Source organism: Camelina sativa, chromosome 16, assembly GCF_030686135.1.
Source record: "Camelina sativa cultivar CO46 ecotype springtype chromosome 16, ASM3068613v1".
Classification (NCBI taxonomy): domain Eukaryota; kingdom Viridiplantae; phylum Streptophyta; class Magnoliopsida; order Brassicales; family Brassicaceae; genus Camelina; species Camelina sativa.
The window spans coordinates 3,229,325-3,252,241 of NC_141895.1; the positions used below are offsets into that span (position 1 = coordinate 3,229,325).

General features: G+C 35.0%; 4 protein-coding genes and 1 pseudogene across 4 annotated transcripts; 2 read left to right on the forward strand and 3 right to left on the reverse strand.

The window, feature by feature from the left end:
• Nucleotides 1-4,822: 4,822 nt before the first annotated feature.
• On the reverse strand, nucleotides 4,823-8,787 carry LOC104753318 (cellulose synthase-like protein B2). The gene is made up of 9 exons (XM_087493125.1): nucleotides 8,457-8,787; nucleotides 7,916-8,234; nucleotides 7,642-7,767; nucleotides 7,405-7,527; nucleotides 6,637-6,837; nucleotides 6,405-6,540; nucleotides 6,059-6,240; nucleotides 5,550-5,897; nucleotides 4,823-5,408 (listed from the first exon to the last, which is right to left on the reverse strand). The coding sequence occupies exons 1-9, from the start codon at nucleotides 8,717-8,719 to the stop codon at nucleotides 4,857-4,859; spliced, it is 2,250 nt and encodes a 749-aa protein (XP_087349251.1). The 5' UTR covers nucleotides 8,720-8,787; the 3' UTR covers nucleotides 4,823-4,856.
• A 1,804-nt stretch (nucleotides 8,788-10,591) lies between these two features.
• Nucleotides 10,592-12,319, reverse strand: LOC104753319 (F-box protein At5g65850 pseudogene; annotated as a pseudogene).
• A 2,043-nt stretch (nucleotides 12,320-14,362) lies between these two features.
• Nucleotides 14,363-16,593, forward strand: LOC109124438 (uncharacterized). The gene is made up of 7 exons (XM_010471266.2): nucleotides 14,363-14,704; nucleotides 15,008-15,177; nucleotides 15,427-15,503; nucleotides 15,597-15,662; nucleotides 15,771-15,845; nucleotides 15,955-16,029; nucleotides 16,157-16,593. Exons 1-7 carry the CDS (start codon nucleotides 14,553-14,555, stop codon nucleotides 16,370-16,372), a joined length of 831 nt encoding a protein of 276 aa, XP_010469568.1. The 5' UTR covers nucleotides 14,363-14,552; the 3' UTR covers nucleotides 16,373-16,593.
• Nucleotides 16,594-16,696: 103 nt separating this feature from the next.
• Nucleotides 16,697-20,805, forward strand: LOC104749603 (condensin complex subunit 2). The gene is made up of 13 exons (XM_010471268.3): nucleotides 16,697-17,194; nucleotides 17,323-17,424; nucleotides 17,566-17,683; nucleotides 18,079-18,143; nucleotides 18,216-18,276; nucleotides 18,365-18,565; nucleotides 18,656-18,948; nucleotides 19,046-19,190; nucleotides 19,285-19,541; nucleotides 19,654-19,684; nucleotides 19,851-19,999; nucleotides 20,106-20,216; nucleotides 20,445-20,805. Exons 1-13 carry the CDS (start codon nucleotides 16,925-16,927, stop codon nucleotides 20,649-20,651), a joined length of 2,010 nt encoding a protein of 669 aa, XP_010469570.2. The 5' UTR covers nucleotides 16,697-16,924; the 3' UTR covers nucleotides 20,652-20,805.
• Nucleotides 20,757-22,513, reverse strand: LOC104749602 (uncharacterized). Its single transcript, XM_010471267.3, has 3 exons — nucleotides 22,065-22,513; nucleotides 21,438-21,461; nucleotides 20,757-21,284 (listed from the first exon to the last, which is right to left on the reverse strand). The coding sequence occupies exons 1-3, from the start codon at nucleotides 22,243-22,245 to the stop codon at nucleotides 20,941-20,943; spliced, it is 549 nt and encodes a 182-aa protein (XP_010469569.1). The 5' UTR covers nucleotides 22,246-22,513; the 3' UTR covers nucleotides 20,757-20,940.
• Nucleotides 22,514-22,917: the final 404 nt, after the last annotated feature.

A 22,917-nucleotide genomic window follows, 5' to 3' on the forward strand; every position in this document is an offset into this window, starting at 1 on the left:
ACATCCATCTTTCCCACCATCTAAATGTTTTACTAATGATCGGCTAATTATGGAAATATTATTTTTATTGACGTCTAGAAGACGATCCCCCATTTTAATCGTGATTGCAAGAAGAGATTAACTCATGACGTGCTAGGACGACATAGCCTGGATTCAGCTATTACTCTAGTTAACCTCTTTTACAAAATCCATTGATTTTTTTTTAATCGTCATCAAGTTGATGAAATACAATAGTCTTTAAACTAACCATAAATTTTAGGTAACTTAGAACAAATGAAAAAAACCATATCTTTCCTTAGTTCTAATCTGAATAACTATCCCTTGAACTTCTCCCGTATGTGCTTGATTTTATGATTTATGCTCGACTAACTATATATAGTGTTACGATTAAACGAAAAGATCATAATATGTATATTAATCATACATAAGCAATCTTAGATATACATTTATTTGGAGCACACGATTACACAATATTATCATATACATTAACTTCACTCATCATATTGGAAACCCCTCTATCCAAAAAAAAAAAAAACCCATCATACTCATAACTCATAACTCATTATCAATTATAATTGATCTGAAGTGTTAATATTATGCATATAGATACCCCAACTTTGAATATCATTTTTCAAAAACTTCTACATCAACACTACGTAAGTTACATGGTAGTGTGTAACCATAGTATATGTGTACATATATACATTTCACATATTTCTCTCCAGTTTATAAAACAAGGAGAGGGAGAGAAAGAAAAAGAGATAAAAAGGTAAATAATTCTGTTACCGCGGCAAACACACCTAGTAAACCTATCGCTTGTTGTGTAAAGGGTTTGACCCCGTCGGAATCTTTCTTTTTTCCGGTGTGATTTCTCCGGCGCCGATGAAACGTGTGGCATAAGAGGGGAGAAAGCCTCTGTTTCTTCTAGAAGGTCCGGATGAAAATTTTCGTCTTCCAACAGCATGGATTCTTGAAGCGAAAACTAGAACGAAGAGAAGAACAAAGAAGAAAACAAGACTAAACCGACTCATTCTCTTCTTCTTTTGTTTATCTCTTTGAGTAGTTGTTTTCATCTTGTTTCTCTTACAAAAAGGGTGAGGAAATTACAAACCCAACAAGAAAAAGGTGAAGGAAATAAACTTTATGAAGAGAGATGTTGTGACTATGAGAATTTAATGGATGCACAAACTTCCATATGGTGTTGTATTTGTTGCGTTATTCATGTGCGGACATGGATGGTCCACTTCATAAAAGTCTCCCCCATTATTTTTCTACAGATTGTTTTTTAATTACCATAGAATAGAACATGTAGTAATTATACTTAAATAAAATCCGCATAATACATATTTTAACATAAAAATTATAATTTTACTAAAAACTATGTTTCGTCGCTCAGCACAATATTTAAATCCCAAAATTATTATACGTCGAGTTCATAATGTATAAATTATTATACCGCAAGTACGTTATCAATTTGTTAGGATTAGGCTGGTATCACTATCTTATAATTTTCTTTTATTCCTAGTTAGGCAATTTATAAAGTTGTGTACTCAAAACCATTGTGTATTTTAACGTTTAGAATATTACATATAGCTGAAAATAACTGATGACTGATCAGCATGTACATGTTTTATTGTTTTTAACATTGAGTTCAGATTGCCCTTTAACAAAAAAAAAACATTGAGTTCAGATTTCAAACTTTAGACGAACAGAGTTTAGTGTTATGGTCTGTCTATTCACCGGTTTTACGGATTCTGTTTGAGTCTATTTATCAGGGTTTGTGTGTGAATTTGGTATGGAGGGATGAAAACGTGGTTGTTTAAAAAACCACAACTGCATTATCTTTGTTTGCCAACGAACTGTTTTGTATTATGTGACAAGTCCTTTTGCCTGAAATATAAGTTAACAAGTACAATTGTATGAAAATTTGTGAAGTTTTTCAATGTGGGGAAATGTAGCAAATATAGTGTGGTGACCATCCCCGCTAAAATTGAGGTGACTATTGATTTATCCTTTTCCTTATGTATTAATAGTTTAAATTTTCAAATCAAGAAATACCAGACAACAATATTTATCAGTTCAGTCTTAGGATATAACATTGAGAATATCTTGGGTATGGGTAATCAAAAACTAAAACGAAAAATCGAGAAACAGTAATTAAAGAAGTTAAAATTAGTGTAATAGTGAAAGGCATAAAATTATGGAAAGAAGAACAAACCCATACTACACTTATCATATATCCAGTTTTCCACAAAAAGGATTTTAGTTGAAAACTTGTATTTTCTTAATTATTTTTTCTTTGTAGAAAGGCTCTAAGAATACTTTGAATTTAATAAGTAGGTGGACCTTTCGGATATTGTATCATCAAAAATGTTGGATAATTAATTACTTTGAATGAAATTATGCATATACAAAATGATGAAACAATTTGAATAGCTGCACTATTTTGTGAAATAATATTCCATGAAGAAAACGGAACAGCAAACATAAAAGTGACTTGTAATGTATGTTAATCGAAAGTCAAACCAGTTAATGTATGTAAGAAAAAAAAAATATTTGATAGTAATATTTTATTCCTACGTAATATTAATCTTATTAACCCTGCTTTTAATATTTAGAATTATATATTCTGCACCCCACCCATGATGATTCTGAACTAGACTAAATTTTTTTTTTGTTTTTTGTTGACAAATTTGTTTCCGAAAAAAGCACTAAAAGATTTAGAACAGAACAAATGATATGTTAAATGGTGTGTGCATTTACATGTATGTACTACTTATAAGAATGTTACAAGATTGTATTCAAATTGATATGTTAAATGCTCTGTTTAATCCGTACCTAGATGCTTCCAGAGAATAACTTTGTTTTTTTATTGAGTTAATTAACAAAAATGCCATGAACAGTAAAAAAATTTAGTCAAAATGCCATTTTCCCCCTTTCTTTTCCACAATGCCACAACTTTTACATAAAAAAACATAAATGTCCCTCGATGAACACTATGCTGCTGATAGACAAGATACGGATGATGGACAAGATGCAGATGATGGACAAGATGCAGATGATGAACAAGATGTGGATGATAAACAAATTAAGGATGATAGACAAGATGTGAATGATAGACAAGATGTCGATGATCAACAAGATGCAGATGATAGACAATATGTGGATGATAAACAAGATGCGAATGATGAAAAAGATGTGGATGATGGACAAGATGCGAATGATGGACAAGTTGTGGATGGTGGACAAGATGTGGATGATGGACAAGATGTGGATGATGGCCCACCCTAATCCACATCATCTTTTGGTCCACCCTCATCCACATCATCCTCTTTTGGTTCATCACCTTCTTTTGGTCCATCACCCTCTTTTAGTTCATCATTATCCATATCTTCTTTTGATCCACCATTCTTTTTTGGTCCACCATCACGACACTTTACTCTTTTTGTCTAATTATCTTTCATATACAACTTATGTTTAATAATATGGATAACTAATTTGAACTCGTGGACAATTTCGTTAATATAATTCTCGTAGACAAGTTATAAAAATGATTTCGTAGACAAGTTTATGACTTACTCTAATAACTTGTCCATCAGATTTCGTCCACGACAATCACTCTCTTTCATATAAGGGTATTTTCGTCTTTTAATCACATGAACAGTAAAAATGTGGCATTTTTAGAAAGATAAAACAAATGTGGCATTTCCCAAAACTTTTATAAAAAATGTGGCATTTTTGGCAAAAATCCCTTTCTAATTCACAGCTTAATTCACAGTTAATAGTTAGTTCAGGGCAAAGTCTTTTTTAGTGATACGTAAAATCTATCTTAACATTTTTGAAGTACATTTTTGTGTCATCCTCTCTTATCTTTGTATCCAAACACAATCATTTCTTTATTTGATAATATTAAATTCCTAAAAACTATCTATCTAATTTAAATCAATATGTTAGACTTAAAATATAATTCTCTTTGCACTTTTATTTAATCTTATATTTAATTATTTTAATTACTATTTAATACATAAAGTTAATAAAATTTTAGATTTTTTTCAGCATATGATGTGATTTGAATTTTTATAAACGGATATATATTTTAAAATTTTTCTTAGGATATTGATAACCAAACAAGTATATCCACATATAGAGCTCGAAATACATTTTTAAATTACAATAGGGTGCCATCACTTTTTGGCTTTTTGCCAACTTCGGGTCAGATTTTTAACTAAAATTATAACCGATTCAAATATCTGGATCCTCCTTAAGATTACTGAATATTTTGGACCGGTTTTTAATCCATAGCGTACTTATTTACATCCAATTAATGTCAATTGTATCTTAGGAAATATCTAATTTACATGCTGAATTTTTAGGGCTGAGTTTGACAAAAAGAATTGATAACACAAATTTTGTAATCACATCCCTATAATATAGCAACTAATTCAAGATGAATACATCTTATGAAATATCTAATTTGCGTTTAATAAACGATTACATATTTGCTAAGTTCTTATTAGCTTTAAATGTAAACTATTAATCCAATAATATCAGTTGAGAATCAAAATAAAAATATGTCATATCATTCATTCCTAAATCATAACTAACCAAATCAGAAAATGTATATTCTAAACTTGCGAATCAAAAATTTATACAAAACCTATCTACAATCGTTAACAATATATATATATATATATATATATATATGTAATTCACCATCGACTACAAGCACCACTAAACTATTACAGTATCATATCAACAAAATAATAGACCCGTGGTGTACCACGGGATAAAACCTAGTTGCATATTATTAAGTGGGTCAATGTATAAAGTTAACTTATTTTCATAACAACCCCATATCACTTTCCCAAAGAGAAAACAACAAATAAAACAGCTAAAAAGGCAGCTTTACAAAGAGTAGACAATGGGATGCCATATTTTCCCTTCTCAAACAAACCTTTTAGAAATGGAAAGAACAAAATAACCACCAAAATACATCCACAAGCCTCTGCCAAACCCGGATTACCGAGACTATAACCCACCGAAAAAACGGCTAGAGCCGCTAGATTCACCAACACAATAAATGTGCCAGGCAAGAAATAGACTGAGCCATCAAATTCAAATTTACCTGAGTTTGGACCATCATCTTCTCCTTGAGATGGTCTAAGTCCAGATCCTTCTATAGTCTCGCTCATAGTCTTTTTAGTGATTATGAACACCGTCTTCGAGATTCCAAAAAGCTTGAGAGTGATATCAAAGATGCTAAATAACCAACTACTAGTCGCTATTATTCTCCAAAGTGACTGGGAGACCAACCACGATTGTATGGAATAACCGAGGCTCATAAATTCCCATAGAGTATAGAGAGAGTGCATCCCAAGAAGTGTGATTATTATGCCTACACAAGGTCCCTAAATGCATAAATAGAAAGAATAAAAACATTAAACTTTTCCCTCTAAGTTAATTAGTAGTATAAGAAAGAAAACTGAACTTCATTATTTAAACCAAAAAAAATAATATTAAACTTAAGAATGAGTGAGAGAGAGCGCCACCTTGGGAAACAAGACAGAGTTGTGGAGTAGGCAATAAGCAGGCAAGAGACAATAAAATAGCTCAGGGATTGACCTCAGACAAACGAGAACACAAAGATAAGCTAGTCGCTGTCGGAATCTTAATTTACGACGAAACATTCCTAGCAACGGACTTTGCTTGTTGAAAAGGACTTCCATCGATCCTGTCAACCATCGCCGCTGCTGGAGCAACGCCTCCGATACTTCTGCCGGCATAGATCCAAGAAATGCAGGTGGATTAGGAGAAACGTATGAGCTAGTCCAACCTCTCGAATGGATGTCGATACTCGTGTTCAGATCTTCAGCCACTGAATCGTATAGCCAACCAATCTGCAAGATTTATAAATAACAAAAACGCATTATATAGATATTTTGTATATTTATTTCTATGATGTAATAAAATATTATTTATTATTAGTATTTTGAAATAATAATAATGTATTGTTTTTAGACGATAAAGATTTATGAGATTTAATTTAGAAGGGAACTACGGTTTTGCCCCAATTGGTTTTATACTCGTAATCACAATGTCCCACTTCTTGAGCCGCTTCTATGGAGTTTGTAAGGATATGTTGGGGGTTTGATTTTCTTTGTAATGCCTCGACCACCGATTTCACCATCTCTTTGGAATTCCCAAATCCTCTTGGCAAACTATCCGCGGCCAAAAGCTCCCCTTAATGATATAACAAAAAGTCAAGTATGTAATTAGTGAATAGAAACTAAAAATTTGAGACAACCGTGAGACGATTAGAGGTTGATTTTTAATATATTAATGGAATGTTTTTTTTTTTTTAAGTAATGCTTTGTGAAGATTATGAATATTTTCTTATTTCTTACTTGTAGCAAGATAAGAAAGACTTTCATTGGCTTCTACATCTTCCGGCGATAAACCGTACATAACTCTTCTAGTGTGAAAGCACCCTGAGCCCAAATATATTGGTCCTTGGATTCCCGCAAGTCCTCTTACCATAAACTAATTTAACAAAGAGAAGAAAGAAAACAAGATTGATAAATAACATTGAATTGATTGAATTTTATAAGCAAAAAGTAAGGAGAGGATAAATCTTACTGATTGGAATACGGTGAGTGTATCGGTGGTTGAATCGTAGGACTCTTGAGGGTATTGAACAAAAGCACAATGGTTTGGATTCGATGATCCTTGTAGAAATACACACATAGCTTGTCGCACAACATCGGCTTCATTTGCATACACGTCGCAGTCTACATTCAACATGTATGGTGCATTTGTCATCAAGCCTGACACTCTTACCTGTTCAAATTCATCATCTTACGCTCATCACAGATTCATTAAAATAACAACTACAAGCAACTACGATCTTCGTCATTGATAGTTGTTGTATTAATACGGTTTGTCATAATTCTGAGAGTACACTTAAAGGCTAATGATTATAATTCATGAAAATGTATTCTACTAGTTAATGTCATCACGATCGTTTCGTTTTTACATGCATGCTTAATTAACACATCTTATATAGATATCTAAACATAATGCATAATTGCTCTTTCATTTCAAAAACTAATATGGAATATGCAATGACTATGTTTAAAAACTGATTGCAGCCATATCACATGGAACATTGTACGCATATGCACTATATATATATATATACTGTATATAGTTGGACGCATCAAGTGATAGTTAGTAATAGGCCCTAGGGGTAGTAATCATCATATTCTAACGAAGCTCTTAACTACTAAAAGATCTTAGAGTTTAAATCATATGGAAAGTAATGTTCTGAATCTAATGTATGCTTAATGAAACTAATCTCTGATCTCAACTCTGAAACTACAAAAGAGTGATCAGAAATGTAGTAACCAGAAAATTCATGGCTCCAGCTTTATAGTGATGAAGGTAATTTGGTCTTTTCTCTCTTGAAATGTATACAAAATGAGGGACCTCTGTTACGTCTCCCACACCTCCCTTATTTTCCCATATCACCTTCACATACACACATAAAACAAGAGTTCTCGTAATTGTTATAATTAACCCTTTTATTTTATGCATAACTATCGTGATTAGAGATTTTTTTTCTTTGGAAATATGAAGGAATACCTTAACTATTGTTGAATGATCATTTGGTTTTGTGTTTGAGAAAGCTTCAAAGTCATCATCTGCATCCGACCAATGGGAATCTCCGGTGGCAATTTCCACTTTCCGGCATAACTTCTCGTACTCCCTCTTTATATTATCACAAAAAGAATAAAGAAATTTCTCAATATATAACATATGAAATAACAGAGCGATCATTTAATATAAAAGCTAACTTCTTGTATTACTTTTAAGAAACAAACGCAGTCGGGAAATAACAATCAAACTCGATCATTACCTTCGTCATTTGCCAATCTCCACTGAATTCAGAACCCTTTGTTGTGGCTAGCGGGTTTAAGAAATATCGAAAAGGAGCTCTAACTCTAACGTTGTATTTCTTGCAGAACGGAACCCAAATCTTTGCGAACTTAGAAGCTTCCTTGAGAGAGAAGTAAGTGAGAGGCGAGCATCCATTGTCCGACACATAGCAAGCTAGTTTATTGGTCGGATAATTTATAGCTAACAGCGAAAGCACGGTGTTCACAACGATAATTGGCGGTTCTCGAACCGGATCCGCTGTGGGCACGAAGATATCTACCGAAGGAAGGTCATGAACCCTGAAATTAACAATTTCTAAGGCAGTTCAAAGAAATAGAAAGATAACATAGAAATAATTAATACATCTTTCTTATAATTAAAATAAGAGCTCCGTAGCAGCTAGTTAAGACTTTATACAAATTTGATAAGTTCATGTATATGATTTGTATATACGCTAATAAGAATATTTGTATATATATCAGTGAAAATATATATGGTTTTAGTTTTATAAGAAATGGTACCTTTCATCAATTCTATCTGGATAGGTTTTAGTTTCAGCAGGACTCCATTTTATGCAGGTCGTAAGAAGCCATACGATTGAGAAACAAGATTCACAAAGGAAAGCCACAAGCCAAACGTTGTCGTTTTGGGTCATATATAGGATTCGGTGCAAGAGAAGAGAAAAGAGAAGGCCGAGAATCGTGAGATCCGCAGCTCTTTGAAGACAGCTTTTGTATGAGATCTTTTCACAAAGAGGAGGGAGAGAAGAGCTTGATTCCGCCATGGGAGGAGCTTTCTTGTGGTTTTTTGGATATGTTTCTAAAGGTTTAAATAAATATTTGCGATATGTCTATGAATGCTTGTATAGTTGTATATATGGTGTTCTGATCTGACAAAGACTTAGACCTATATGTGGATAACTCATAAATGTGGTAAGAGTTAACAATGATTCGCTATTAAGAATAGCTTCCACCTTGATGAATTATCACGATGGAACAAGAAACCTGAAGTCAAGGGCCTTGTTTCTTGTGGAAGAAGTAGTAACACGTTATGGGCGAAACGCGTAATAACTGGATTACGTATGAGAGACATGCCCTACTGTAATAACTGGATTCTTAAGGATATGATATTGTTTCTAGTGAAAAGTTTGTTTAGTAAATAATGATGTTCATGTTTAAACGAAATGAAATTGGTTTCATGCATGTATATATTACTTGATAACTAAATAATATTTTATAGTAATTTCGAGGCTTCTAAATTTCGAATAACTAAATCATCGACTAGGTAATGGATTGATTGTTTTGGATGAAAGTATGCTAATTCAAAATGATGAAATATTGTATTAATATTCCAAGAAGAAAACGAACAGTAACGTACGATACAGTTACTTGTTAAGACGAATTGTTTTCCTAGTTAGCATTCTGAAATAAGAACAGAAATATAAAGTCAAACATAACTAAATAACGAATTCATGTACATGAAAACCTCTATAAATTAATAAGGTTAACATTATAAAATTCTATTAATTTATAAAGATTTTTATTTATTGATAAAGATAAAGATAAATTATTAATTTATGAAAAGATTTTTTTGTTTTTATAGTTTTGAAAATTTTATTTTGAAAAATATCGAGAAATGTTAAGAGCATGTCCAGTGGGTGATTCTCTCAGTGTTGCTCTTATTTGAATACCTGCTGGAATTCACATTATAATAGTCTATTGCATTTGATTGAGCTATTCTCATGTATTGTCGAAGTGTTTGAATACATTGAGACTGAAGGTGCATAAGACTTTAAAAGACCTCAAGCATGTAGTCTCCTCGAGTACTTTCATAGTTTTGATTTTGTATATAGATTTGAAAATGATGATATATCTTTTAGGACTCACGGAGAACTTTTCCATCATTCCATGGCGCTACAAAGAAGAGATTAAGATATTTTAAATGCTATGGATTTGGTAAATTCAACTAAAAGACAACTTCAGAAGTTTAGAGATGATGGTTGAATTTCAGTTTAGAAATTGTCTTCAGAAGCAAGCTCGCTGTGATGATGGTAGATCTTTGATTAGAAGTGAAAGAATTTCAGGTCATCACCACGAGCACAAAGACCTAATGTACATATGCAAACCCCAACAGCTTGATTAATTCAGGCAATACAGCTTGATTAGAACCCTAGAAAGAGTACTCTACACTTCCACGATTGTAGGAGGCCAGGCCAACCTTGAGAAAGAGTACGACCCTAAAGTATCTCAATGGGCTGAGACGTACGTAGTCCAACATGGAGCCCCTATAAGGTGAGATTCTTTAATCCCTAATTTTTTTTTAAAAGTAGGATTTTGAGAAACAAGTACGTAGTACGTCGTCACGTTGAACTATGTATATGTCCTCTGTTCTTCCCAATTCATTCATCATGATCAAAGATTTTTTACCCACGAACAAGAATGTTTTAATTAATGTGTAGTTGAAAAAGAAAAAAAAAATCATGTAGAGAAGAAAACAAAACAACAATAGTTTTTTTGAAAAAACCAAAAATAATGTAACCAAAAACAAACATGAAGTAGTATTATTACAAAAGTCATAAGATCCCATCCATAGGAATTGACGAGAACCAAAAGATAAAAGTAGCTTTTGGTACAAAAGATAAATAACAAAGTCTTAACTACAACAGTAGCTCAAGATTAACGTTCTCGACATGGTCTAGACAGGTGTAAACCTTACGATTCTTACCCGCTTCCAGTCCATGGAGTGCAACTCTTACGATCGTCTTTCTCTCGATATTGCAGTAGAGAAGGCATGAAGGCATCATACGTTCTATCCAGAACACAACTTCATTTGTTCGAGTCACTCCAACAAAGTGTACCTCGGCAGTTCCCACTATATCTTTCCACAAATTAGGAGGAAATAAATATGTATGCTTCGACCATACTTGCTTTTCGGCATCTTCTAGAACAAGCAACTCAAGACTTCCATCAAAAAACCAATCAAAATCACACTCATATAAACCTAGTTTACCATTGTAGTCTATCAGATATCCATCAAGCGCTGCTCTATAGACACAGGGCCGTGCCTATGAGTTAAAAAAAAGGCATTTGCCTTAGGCCCCCTAATATTAAGATTTTATTGGCCTTCTAATTGGTCCCCAAATTTAAATAATTATTTGATATATTAGTAAAATATATATTTTCAATGTTCTTTTTCTTAAGTTTCAAAAATTTGTTTAATATATTAAAAAGTATCTCTATTTATCTCTAGTATTTTACAATATATACTTTTAAAAATTATTGTATTTTCGTAGATATAAAGTGTTAATTAAGAAAATAGATTTAAAAATTGTATAATATTATATATTTATAGTATATAACATAAAGTTTTATTTTCATAGATTAAAAACAAAGTACTAATTATCTATAATTTATTATAAAAAATATATCTAATTTTAGTTATAAGTTATAACATTTTTGATCACGAAAATATATAAATTTTTATTTTTTGCCTTAGGCCTCCGGGAGTCTAGGCACGACCCTGTATAGACATCTTCCACGACTATAATAGACTTAAAACTTTCAGACCTTACATCAAAGCAAACTATCATGCAATCCCTTGAAGACCTATCAGTAGCTGGATAATACAAAACACCATCGATGCATATCCTTTTACGAGGCAAATCATGAGATATGCGACACTCGACCATTCTCCACGAAAATTCTCCAGTCCCTAAAGTCAGAATTTGATGCTCACCACACTCCCATGCATTTTCATGACGCCTGGTCATGGACAATACCTTGAACTGTTTATCAACTGGATCATATCCCAAATAGCTTATCACCTTAACTCTCTTTGTCGTCAGTTTGGGTAAAGGTAAGGACTGACCGGTGCTAGGGTTACATACCACCGGCACCGTTTCCGTCCTTCCCCTTGAGATCTCCTTAGTATAAATAAGACAGACCAAGCCATGAATAGATTCACTCATTTCACAAAAAACACCATCAAAGGAGAGCCTCATATGATAATTAGCGACTATGGGAGAAGAGTTCTCATCCGGATTTTGAGGTTGAGGGGAGGAGAAGAAACAGAACCTGCCGTGTTTTTGGAAGGCGAACAATAGCTGCGGGCGAGCCAAAGATCTGGTCAAGAACAACTCATTGAAATGGGGAAGGCGAAGTGTGGAGCCCCATAGCTTCGATACGCAGCGACATGCAGCTACAGATTTCGCCTGCAGCCTCGAGACTATGTCGATGGTTTGATCAACTGGGATGTGTGGCGATGAGTTTTCTCGTTCGTTCTCTGGTCGTGCATTGCGTTGGGTGATGGTAAGACGATCCTCCGAGACGGTTTTTCGCCGTTTTTTCATGGCTGACGGCGACTTCGGCTCTTCTCTTTCACTTTTTCAAAGGGAATGACCTAATGAGTATAAACCTCAAGCTTATCTAAACGGCTAGAGATATATTGTAGTGCAAACTCATTTGTGATAATGGTTTGAGAAGAAGCCCATGCAAAAATTATAGATGGGCGTTTTCTTTTCTTAGTCGCTCAACTAACAACCACGACTAAAAAGAATTAAAAGCCCGGTCCAACTTATTATCACGGGTGATGAAATAGCGTTTTTAATAACATTATCGTATTATAAAGATAGTGTTTCAAGGTGTTATTAATATTCTTATTTCTTGTAGTGTCCAAATACTTTCATTATTCATCGTAAGTTAGTAACTATTAAAACTAAAACTAAAAATGTTTAAAATTTTTACACAAAAAAAAAACAACAAATAATGAATTTTTAGGTGCTGATTTTATAGTACTTTGTTGTCGCGTTGGTCTTGGTGTGTCGCTGGGATTTTTTTTTGCCATTGAAATAGTATAGTTTTGCTTTTTCAAAAAAAAGTAGTATAGTTTTCAAGTCGTCAACTTTGGTGGCGCGACTACTAAAAGAATACGCATTACTCTTTCCGTTTCAAAATATAATATATGTTTTAGATATTTATTTTATGTTGTAAGATAATAGGGGGTTTTACAAGTCTCTATGTAAATTTAAATGCATTAATAACTTATAATCATTAATATGTTGAATCTTTTCTAACTAAATAAAATAATGATTTAATTAAAGAAAAACAAATTATCTACCTGATATGATGAATCTTTTCTAACTAGTTGAATCTTTTACCTTAAACATCTTTAGAGCATGTGTAAAATACACCCGTTAAATTTTCCACCAATATAACATACAGTGCCGGCCCAATATTCACGAGTGCCCTACACAAAAATCTAAAAATGTACCCTTTTCACTTATTACAAAAGATTTAAATTTTCTATAAAAAGTCAAACTTGATATTTTAAGGCCTTTTACATAGAAAATGCCTCTTACATCTAAATAAAAAAACCCTTATACATATTCTACAAAAAAAAAAGGCCTTTTGTTTAACAGATTTTTAAGTGAAAAAGGCCTTCAAAATTTTAGGCTCGAATCTTTGGCTTCAGTGGCTTCCCCTATTGGCCGGGCCTGATAACATATTTTTTTTTTCCAAACTTTACATTGGTTGAGCATATGACCTTGAGAAAGAGTACGACCCTAAAGTTTATCTCAATGTGCTGAGACGTAGTCCAACATGTTAAATTTTCCACCAATATAAAGTTTGATCCCAAACCCCAAGAGCTTACCCACTTAATTAGAACTTTTGTCGTCTATTATGCTCTTAATAATTTCTTGAATAGCTTAAAGAGGCCCGTAGACTATGCCATAATAGTCACTAGTCAGCCCACAAAAGACAAAACTAAACAAAAAATCCTCGAAACTCCTTCTCCTTACCTTACTCACACGGTACGTGTGTCGTTTATAGCGATCTTTTGTTACCTAAACCACAACGTGATCACTTTACCAATACATGCACAATCAAATCAAAACAATGACAGTTCTTTTTCGTAAATCAATCACTATAAGAACTACGTACATACGTCTCGATCCACAAGCTGACAAACGTATGTTACGTGTCTAATGTGTTTTCGTTATAATAGTTTATTTCTGTAATTTGAAGACATGTGAGGAGCTTTGACCTGAACTTGTTAGTGAGTTATTTTGATTAGTTTAATATTAATTATATAATTAGTTAAATTTTGATCAATTTAGATGGGTTTCTCTAGTAGAGATATGAACTCTAACAATGAAATTTGTTTTCATTAATATAGGCATTCCATAATTTTTAAATGCAAAGAAAACAACGCCCTAAGTTTTAATGGAATAAGAAAGATTAGAACTGGAAATTAGCGATATATATATATATATATATATATATATATTTTTTTTTTTTTTTTTGTTAAATGGAGTTTCGTTTTTAGGAAAAAAAGTCAAAAGCATCACAATTTTTTTTGTTTGATATAGAAGCAGACATGGGCCAAGATATTGGGCCTTAAACTGTCATCAGCCCACAATAGGGTCTCTGATGAACCGCCCACCCTTCGATCCATCTTCATTCTATGTAGCGAACCAAATCTCCAGAAATTTGCCAATTCCCGAGGATTCTCTCAGTCTCAGCAATCGAGAGAGAGAGAGAGAGAGAGAGAGAGAGAGAGCAAGAGGTAGCGAGGATTTTGGGAGCGAGCGTGAAATTAGATTGAAGTATTAGATAGCTATGGATAGAGAATGGGGTTCGAAGCCTGGAAGTGGAGGCGCCGCCTCCGGCCAAAACGAGGCTATAGATCGCCGTGAGCGTCTCCGTCGTCTTGCTCTTGAAACCATTGACCTCGCTAAAGATCCCTATTTCATGCGAAATCATCTTGGAAGGTACGACGTTTTTACTCTGGCGTTTCGATGTATATGTTCTTCTGTTTATGTATGTACCGCACATTAGACACGAGTAGCAGATTCATTTCGTGGATGGTTAACTAGGAAATTAAGAATTTGCTTTTTTGAATTTGGCAGTTCATCTACATTCTTGTTCTGATATATATGTATTTGCTAGTGTGTATCCATTTGTGTGCATGACTTATTAGTTCTGGTGTTTAATTTGATTGGTGATTTTAAAAATTAGGGTTTTATAGATGTCACTGATTTGTTCTCTTTGGTTTTGTCTTATATGTTGTGAAGCTATGAGTGTAAACTATGTCTAACGCTACATAACAACGAAGGAAACTATTTGGCGCATACTCAAGGTAAGAGGCATCAGACCAACTTGGCAAAGAGAGCTGCTCGGGAGGCTAAGGAAGCTCCTACTCAGCCGCAGCCACTCAAGCGTAAAGTCTCAGTTCGCAAAACAGGTATTAAGTTATTTTATGTTTGATTTACCTTTTCTATAAACAGAGTGTTATTCTCGTTGTGTATGCTAAAATCTGCCTAGGCCTGGAATTGGATATAATGGGAAAGTGATTGGTCTAGAAGTGATTTATTATAGTCTGGACTGATTTAGTTGCCGGGTTGTATGTCTTTGCTACTGAGTAGATAGATTTTGCTTAATTGATTGCTTTAAAGGTTCTGTTAGTAACTCCATTTTATGTATGGTCTTGCAGTTAAAATTGGTAGACCAGGGTATCGGGTTACGAAGCAGTATGATCCCGAGCTACAACAAAGATCTCTTCTGTTCCAGGTAAGCATCTAACTGTTATTGTTGAACTTCATTCATCATCATTTGAGACTTGAATCTCACTGTTTTTGTTCTCTCGTCAACCTTGATTTGCAGATTGAATATCCTGAGATAGAGGACAACTTAAAGCCAAGACATCGTTTCATGTCATCTTATGAGCAGGTGGGTGTTACAACTCCTTGTCTATATGTCAATTGTCATGTTACCTTTTCCTTCACTGGCGTTCCATTCTGAATAGTTTTATTTCTTTTCTTTTTTTTTTGTGTGCAGAAAGTTCAACCTTATGACAAGAGATATCAATACCTCCTGTTTGCAGCTGAACCATATGAAATCATAGCTTTCAAGGTATGTTTCTTTTTTTACTTGCCATCTGGGATAAGCTCTAGTAGCTCAACATATCTTAGTTGACTTGTTTTGCTGATAATTGATGGTTGTGTTTCAACATCGGTTTCAGGTTCCTAGCACAGAGGTTGATAAATCAACCCCAAAGTTTTTCTCTCACTGGGATCCAGACTCCAAGATGTTTACTGTAAGTGCTTGTTTATCATAATTCTCACAAACCCATAGCTTGGTTTGTTTTCCTACTGAGATTGGATAAGTTTTGTGTTTTTGATTAATCAAAATACTGACAAAGAAACTTCGTAATAATAAAACAGCTGCAGGTGTATTTCAAACCTACCAAGCCAGAACCAATCAAGCCTCAGTCGGCTGTTGGAGCCAATGGTCTTCCACCACCACCGCCGCCGCCGCCTCAAGGTCAACCGCCACCACCTCCTCCATCTGGTGCACTACCACCGCCACCACCTCCAATGGCTAATAATGGTTTCAGGCCTATGCCACCACCTGGAGGTTTCGGACATCCTAACATGTGAAAGTGAAACCAGCGAATGCAGTCTAAAAACACACAGTACTATGATCCATGGTTTTATATCATAAGAGAGTGTGCTCTTTGACTGAAAAATATCAAAATATGTTTTGACATGGCTTCTCAAAGCTGATCTCTGTATTAACAACTCTCTAGATTACTTTTATGAGTTTTGCTTTAATAGGTTTGAATTCCGTTAAATATACAATATTAAATTGTCATTTGTCATATCGGTTAAGCTCAAAACCAAGCGTCAACCGGAACTGTCAGTTCCAAGACCGGACGTAATTTAAATTTCAATTGTTTCTGACGAGATGGACCTGGCTCCCTTACGATAGAGGACAGGGTTAATTTTGTAATTTCGTGTTCAACAGTTGTCACTGAAATTCAAAAAGTAAAGAAGAGGGAAAAATAAAATCAAAATCAAAATCCCTAATTCCCCAAATTACTTTGAATTCTCTCGGATCCACACAAAGCTCTGTTGAAACCCAACGGACGCGTTTTCGTCGTCCTTGAAGCGTTCGAGCAATATAGAAGAAGCCGCCGAGAAAGTTCTGTAATGGATGAGTCATTAACTCCAAACCCTAAGCAAAGACCTGCTGCATCGATGGCGACTCGAATCCAGGCGCCGACTAGTCCCTTCTTCTTGGGGTCTAACGACGATAGGTTCGAACGGGAACAAGCTCGCGCCGCTAGAGCTGCTGCTAGCCGTCGTAGGTCTGTTCTTTTCGCTCGTGGTCCGCAGCCTGAGCAGGAGTCAGATCCGTGTTTTGACAAACAGCAAATTCTCGAGTTGTTTCAGAATTGTATCAAATTGGCCAGTGAAAACGTAAGCGAACTGTCTTCTCTCTTTGTTTAGACTTGCAATTTCTTACGGATTTTAAAGTTTTTTTTTTAATTAATTTTTGTTGATGGGACTTGTTGAGTTTTTTTTAAATTATGTTATGTGTTAAACAGAAAATTAATCAAAAGAATACGTGGGAGTTGAATTTGATCGACCATCTTTGTGAGATTATCAAAGTTGAAGATGAGAACAATGCTGAGACAAATTTTCAGAAGGTAAGCTTTTGATTTCATTCTTCTTTGGCTTTTCTTTTTTAAAATGCTTGTAAGACTTTTAAGAATGCACAATAAATCGAAAAAGAGAGACTGAGAGTTCAGAATCATGTTTAATAAATATTTGTGTTCGTTTCGAGGCAGGCAAGTTGCACTCTTGAAGCTGGAGTTAAGATTTACTCAATGAGGGTAGACTCGGTTCATTCAGAGGCTTACAAGGTCTTGGGTGGAATTACTCGAGCTGGCCAAGATGACAGCCGAGGTATCGATCTCTTACACACATAAACAGTTAACAAATGTCTTTAGCACTTTGTTAAATTTCCAAGTCAAAAGCTTTTAACAGACAACAAATATCTTTTTTTTTTTTTTTTTTTTTTTTTGGATCTGCTTATACACTGATATTGGTTACTTTGGTTTGCCAAACTAGTCTTGGGATATATACATATGAATATGTTTCTTAGTGTTTGACTTCTATATGAGAATTTAAGTTACTGTTGATTGATTATAAAAGGAGACAGCTGAAGAACTACAATTATTGGCTACGCAGTGTATTAAATCTTTAAGTTTCTTCAGCTCTAATTTCTAAAGATAGTACTGCAAGTAAAGTTATATCTTATGTTATTTCCTTTTTTTTCTGTTGTTTCTTCTCGAACCTAGATAATGAGGATGTTGCTGGTGCGGTAGGAAATGAGACTAACCAAAAGAAACAGACAGAGAAAAAGGTAGTTCGAACAGAAATCCCGATTCTTGTTATTGTTGATGAAACTACTTACTGATGAGTTTCGAACTTGCAGTTATCGCCTTTATCCACACTGGAACCATCCTTTGAAGCCCTTAATGTGAAGAAGTTCGATGGTAATTGCTTAGCTTAACATTACTCCCTTTGTTAGGCTGTGAAAAGTAAGTTTTGTATGATAATGTTATGTCCTTTTTTTTCTTTCAGTGGCATTTGCAGTGGATCCCCTTTATCATCAAACTTCAGCACAGTTTGATGAAGGTGGAGCAAAGGGTCTACTGCTAAACAACTTAGGAGTCTATGGAGGATGTCAAGTTCTATTTGATTCACAAGAACTCCCTGGAAAGCTTGTTTCGTCTGCAAAGCAGCATGATAAATCAGAAACAATTGATCTATCATTTGCTAAAGGTCTGGCTTTATTGGCTGATATGCTCTGCTGTATCATTGTACATGTTTTGTTGCATTATTCTGTCTCTAATGTCGTGGTTAAATTTGTAGAGTGTGTGGAGCAAATGGTGCTAAACATGCGAAATAAGGATGAGATTGTACCTTCTCTTCGGGCAATAATCAATCAATTTGATGAAGAAAATCAAAGACAACCTGATACGTTTTCTTGTGGTCAGACGACTGAGTCTTTTGATATTTCACATACTAATGAAGCTAGCTATGCCGACGATGATGAAGGATATGATAACTTTGGAACTTCTTTTGATTATGAGGGTCAGTCTGGTGATGTTGATGAAAACTCTGGCCTCAACGATGCAGAACCAACATATTCAAATTTTCATGAGGTTATTACCATCACTCCTCTAATTTTCACTTGTTTTACAATGGGCTTTCTTTGGTACTGAAAAGTGAAAACCTGATGCTGATGTTTTCATTTTGCAGGAAGTTGAACCAGCCTCACTGCAAGACCTAGATTCAGATGACAGATTTGAGAATGTTGATGACTATCTCTTCTTGTCGTTGGGAATAACATCTAAGCAAAATTCTTGGGCAGGTCCTGATCACTGGAAGTATCGGAAAACAAAAGGTATGTGCTTATATCTCCACATTGAAGCAATAGCACAGGCCCTCTTGGTTATCTAGTTTTTCCTAGGGTTTCCTTTATCTGGACTCTTTTGCAGGTCCAGATGATCATACTGCTTCAGAAAACAAATCTTCTCCACCAGCGAAGAAAACCAGGAAGAAAAAGCAAGCAGAGCCTGTACTAGATTTTACAAAAGTTTTGGAGGAAGAAATGCCTGATATTTTTGCCCCTCCAAAAAACCCGAAGTATTTACTTCTCCCAGCAAGTAGAGCTCCTTGTCAAACAAAGCTTCCAGAGGATTGCCATTATCAACCTGAGAATCTAATAAAGCTATTTCTACTACCGAATGTGATGGTATGGCTATACTAAACTCAGATCCAGTCACTATATTGCTATTGGTTTTTATATATTTTCTTTCTTCATTGTGTATCATCTTTTCTGAAGTTAATCTTCTGAATGGTTACAGTGCCTTGGGAGGAGAAAAAGAAAATGCGCAGGTACAAATCCAGTAATTATGATAATTGTCACTGATAGTTTATGAGGCATTTTCCAACGTCTTTGTTATCTGTACTGATATAGAATTTCCTTTACAAATAAACTGGTTTTTCAACAAATTACCTCTGAAAGCTGTTTTACACTTTTTTTGTTATGTGCATAATCCAGGTGAGAATTCAAAGCAGCAGTTTGATGATTACGAACATGCGGATTCATGGGGAGATGATAATGTATATGATGATGGCCCATTTGTTAATGGAAATGATCAAAGTGATGCAGAAGATACTACTAACTCATTGATCTCTCAGCCACGCCAGGTATGAATATTGATCTAAATGCTTATGCCCTTACAAATCATTTGTAGCTTATCTGTGGCTAGCACTGAAACATTATTGTAATTTTCCTACACAATTCATGCTCTAGGTCAACAAAATTGAGGTCCAATACGATAAAGCTTCAAAACAAGTTGATGTGCAAGTGCTAAAGGAAACTCTTTGGGAGTGTCTTCAAGAATCTCCTGAACCACCAATTCAGGTTCAACTAACATAAATATAGTTCCTGCTTTCTTTATGCATTTTCCTATGTCCACTCTAATAAACTCTCTTATTAGCTCTGTGACACATAATTGTAATTCACATTGGTCATCTTTTGTCAAGATATACATGTTTAGTGCACAATTTAATATACTTCCACACCCTAAATATAGCATCTTTTTCTGTTGTAGCATTATTTCTGAACTTGACAGATATCTGATTGTGGCAGGATGAAGAACACCAACAAGGACCACTTGAAAGTAGATCTTTCAAGGAGATACTGGCTAGCTTTCCCGATGATTGCCAAGCGGCTGGTTCCACCCAAGACATCTCACCACATCTATGTTTCATCTGTTTGCTGCATTTAGCGAATGAGCACAATCTCAGCCTCGTTGGCTCTCAAGCCTTGGATGATCTAACAATACACCTTGCCTGAGTGAAGAGAGACCAAGAAGAACAGCCGAGTGTTTCAAGAGCTCCTTGAGCTTAATGCTAAGCGTAATAAGTTGTGTTTGTAGTTTAATGTAATGACTTGATTGTGTGTAGTAACTTTGTTCAAAATCCATTAATCGTTTGTCGTTTTGGTACAATGTTTCAATTCCATCTGAATGATTTATCTCCATCAGAAAACTAAATACAGTAGTATAAATCAAATTCACAGTTACAATGAACCTCAAACTCTCTGTCGTTTCGTGTGATAAGAGAACAAAAGCTTGGGTGTGCCCTTAAGAAGCCTGAGCGCTGCTTTTGGATTTAACAGTCGACTTGGCTCCATCTTTGTATCCTTTCTGACGAGCTCTTAGTTCCCACATTGAAGTCAGCTTCTTCTGCTCCACAAGTGCTTTTTCCGACTTCTCTCTTGCTTCTTCACAAGTCTCCATACCTGAGTTACACTTATCTGCCTCCTTTTGGTAAGATGATGTTACCTTCTTGGCCTCTAGCAGACCTGTGTCTACTCGTTTGTGTTTCTCCATCGATGCTGCTTCACGTTGCTTCAGTTCCTCTGTTAAAAGTTCGGCATAGTTCTTCTCTGTGTCTTCGTTCACCTCTGGATCACGCTTTGCACAATCTGCACATCAAAAAGAAAGAACAAGATGTTCTTAATACACTCGTATACTTAAAATAGAGTCAAGAACATTCTTCTGGGTTTGACAGGCATCTAATGCTAAGTATGATAAAGTGACGCTTAAAAACTGATGAATCCAATGTCAAAGAAACTCACCGGCGAATGAACCATTGCTGAGTCCTGCAATAAATCCAAAACAGGTAAACCGTGTTAGGCGTTTCGTTTTTGGTACCTCCGAAAAATACACAGGACAATAGTTTCAACTACCATACATTCATTAGAGTGAATCATAAAAACATAAAGCCTACACTGTAATTAGACATCACCACGACAGCCACAACAAGTAAACCACATGCTCAACCACACCACAAGTCATACCTCAAAGACTCAAACTTGGTAACTAATTTGCTAAAACAAGAACAGTAACCTACAAACTTCAAATCTCTATGATCCAAACTATAGCCTCAGATCACTGTGTTGTTTCTTCAATTATTTTGGTTTGGTAAGTAATCAGTGATCAGCTTATGATCTCAAGAGCCACAATTTTTGTAGATCTACACAGCTAAAACATAGCGAGCACAATAGTCTATCTGCATTGAGATTTCAAACTCAATCCTTCCTTAATCAAGCTGAAGCATGCGATCTAGCAACTCAAGCACCAAAAGAACCAAAACTTAAAACCCAACTATTAAAAGGTACTAAATTTGCTAATTCTCTCAGCTTAAATCTGTAAACTTTAGAGACGATGAAGCAAGATCCAATCAAGGGCAATAATGAAATTACCTGTGGGGATGGTGAGAAGAGGAAGCGAAGAGCAATCACAGACGCAAGCAGAGCAAGAAGTGGCTGAAACAGCCAAAGCTTCAGTGAGGTGCCAGTAGAGCGGCGGACCAAGTATGTAACCAATCATGCACAGCGCCAGTAAGGCCAGTCCCACTTTCAGCGCCGCCGTGTGCTTCGCCATAGCAGAGAGATCTATCTGGGTTTTTTGAGCTGGGATTTAACTGTTGCAGAGTAATGAGATTTGGGATTTGAAGACTCTCTGATGGACGGACTCTTGCACTAAAAATTAAAATTATGGTGTGTCGGTGGTTTTTTTAAAACAAGTTTCTATATTTAGGTAAAGGACCATAAACATTACAAAATGTTAACTTGACTATTTTTTACTCGGTGATGTTTTTGACTTTTACCCATATTATTAATGTTCTTACTCCGTTGAATCTAGAAGCCGTGTAGAGATGACCTTGTGTCTTTTGCCTTTGACATGGGTCTTTAAGTGGTCACCTAGTAGAGGTCCTACTGTCCTACACCTTCATTTCGAATTTTCGATGGTCTCTCTCACCTTCAGGTCGCTTCTCTATAAGTCCTTAGTGGGTAAACCAACTAAGAAGAAGGAAAAACAAGAACTTCCCAACATTTTCATCAGAAAAGGCTTTATTCTCTGAGACAAAACTTCATCTAGATTAAAAGAACATGAATGATCCAAATAACCTATGGCTATTTCTAACGTTATTTGTTTCTGCTGCTGGCTACCTCATTGATTTTGTTTTCGAGATTCTAAATTAGCTGCTTCCCATAGTTATTCCCGGGTCAGCAGAAGATTTCAATCTTACAACAAAGTAAACGGGTAAAGGTG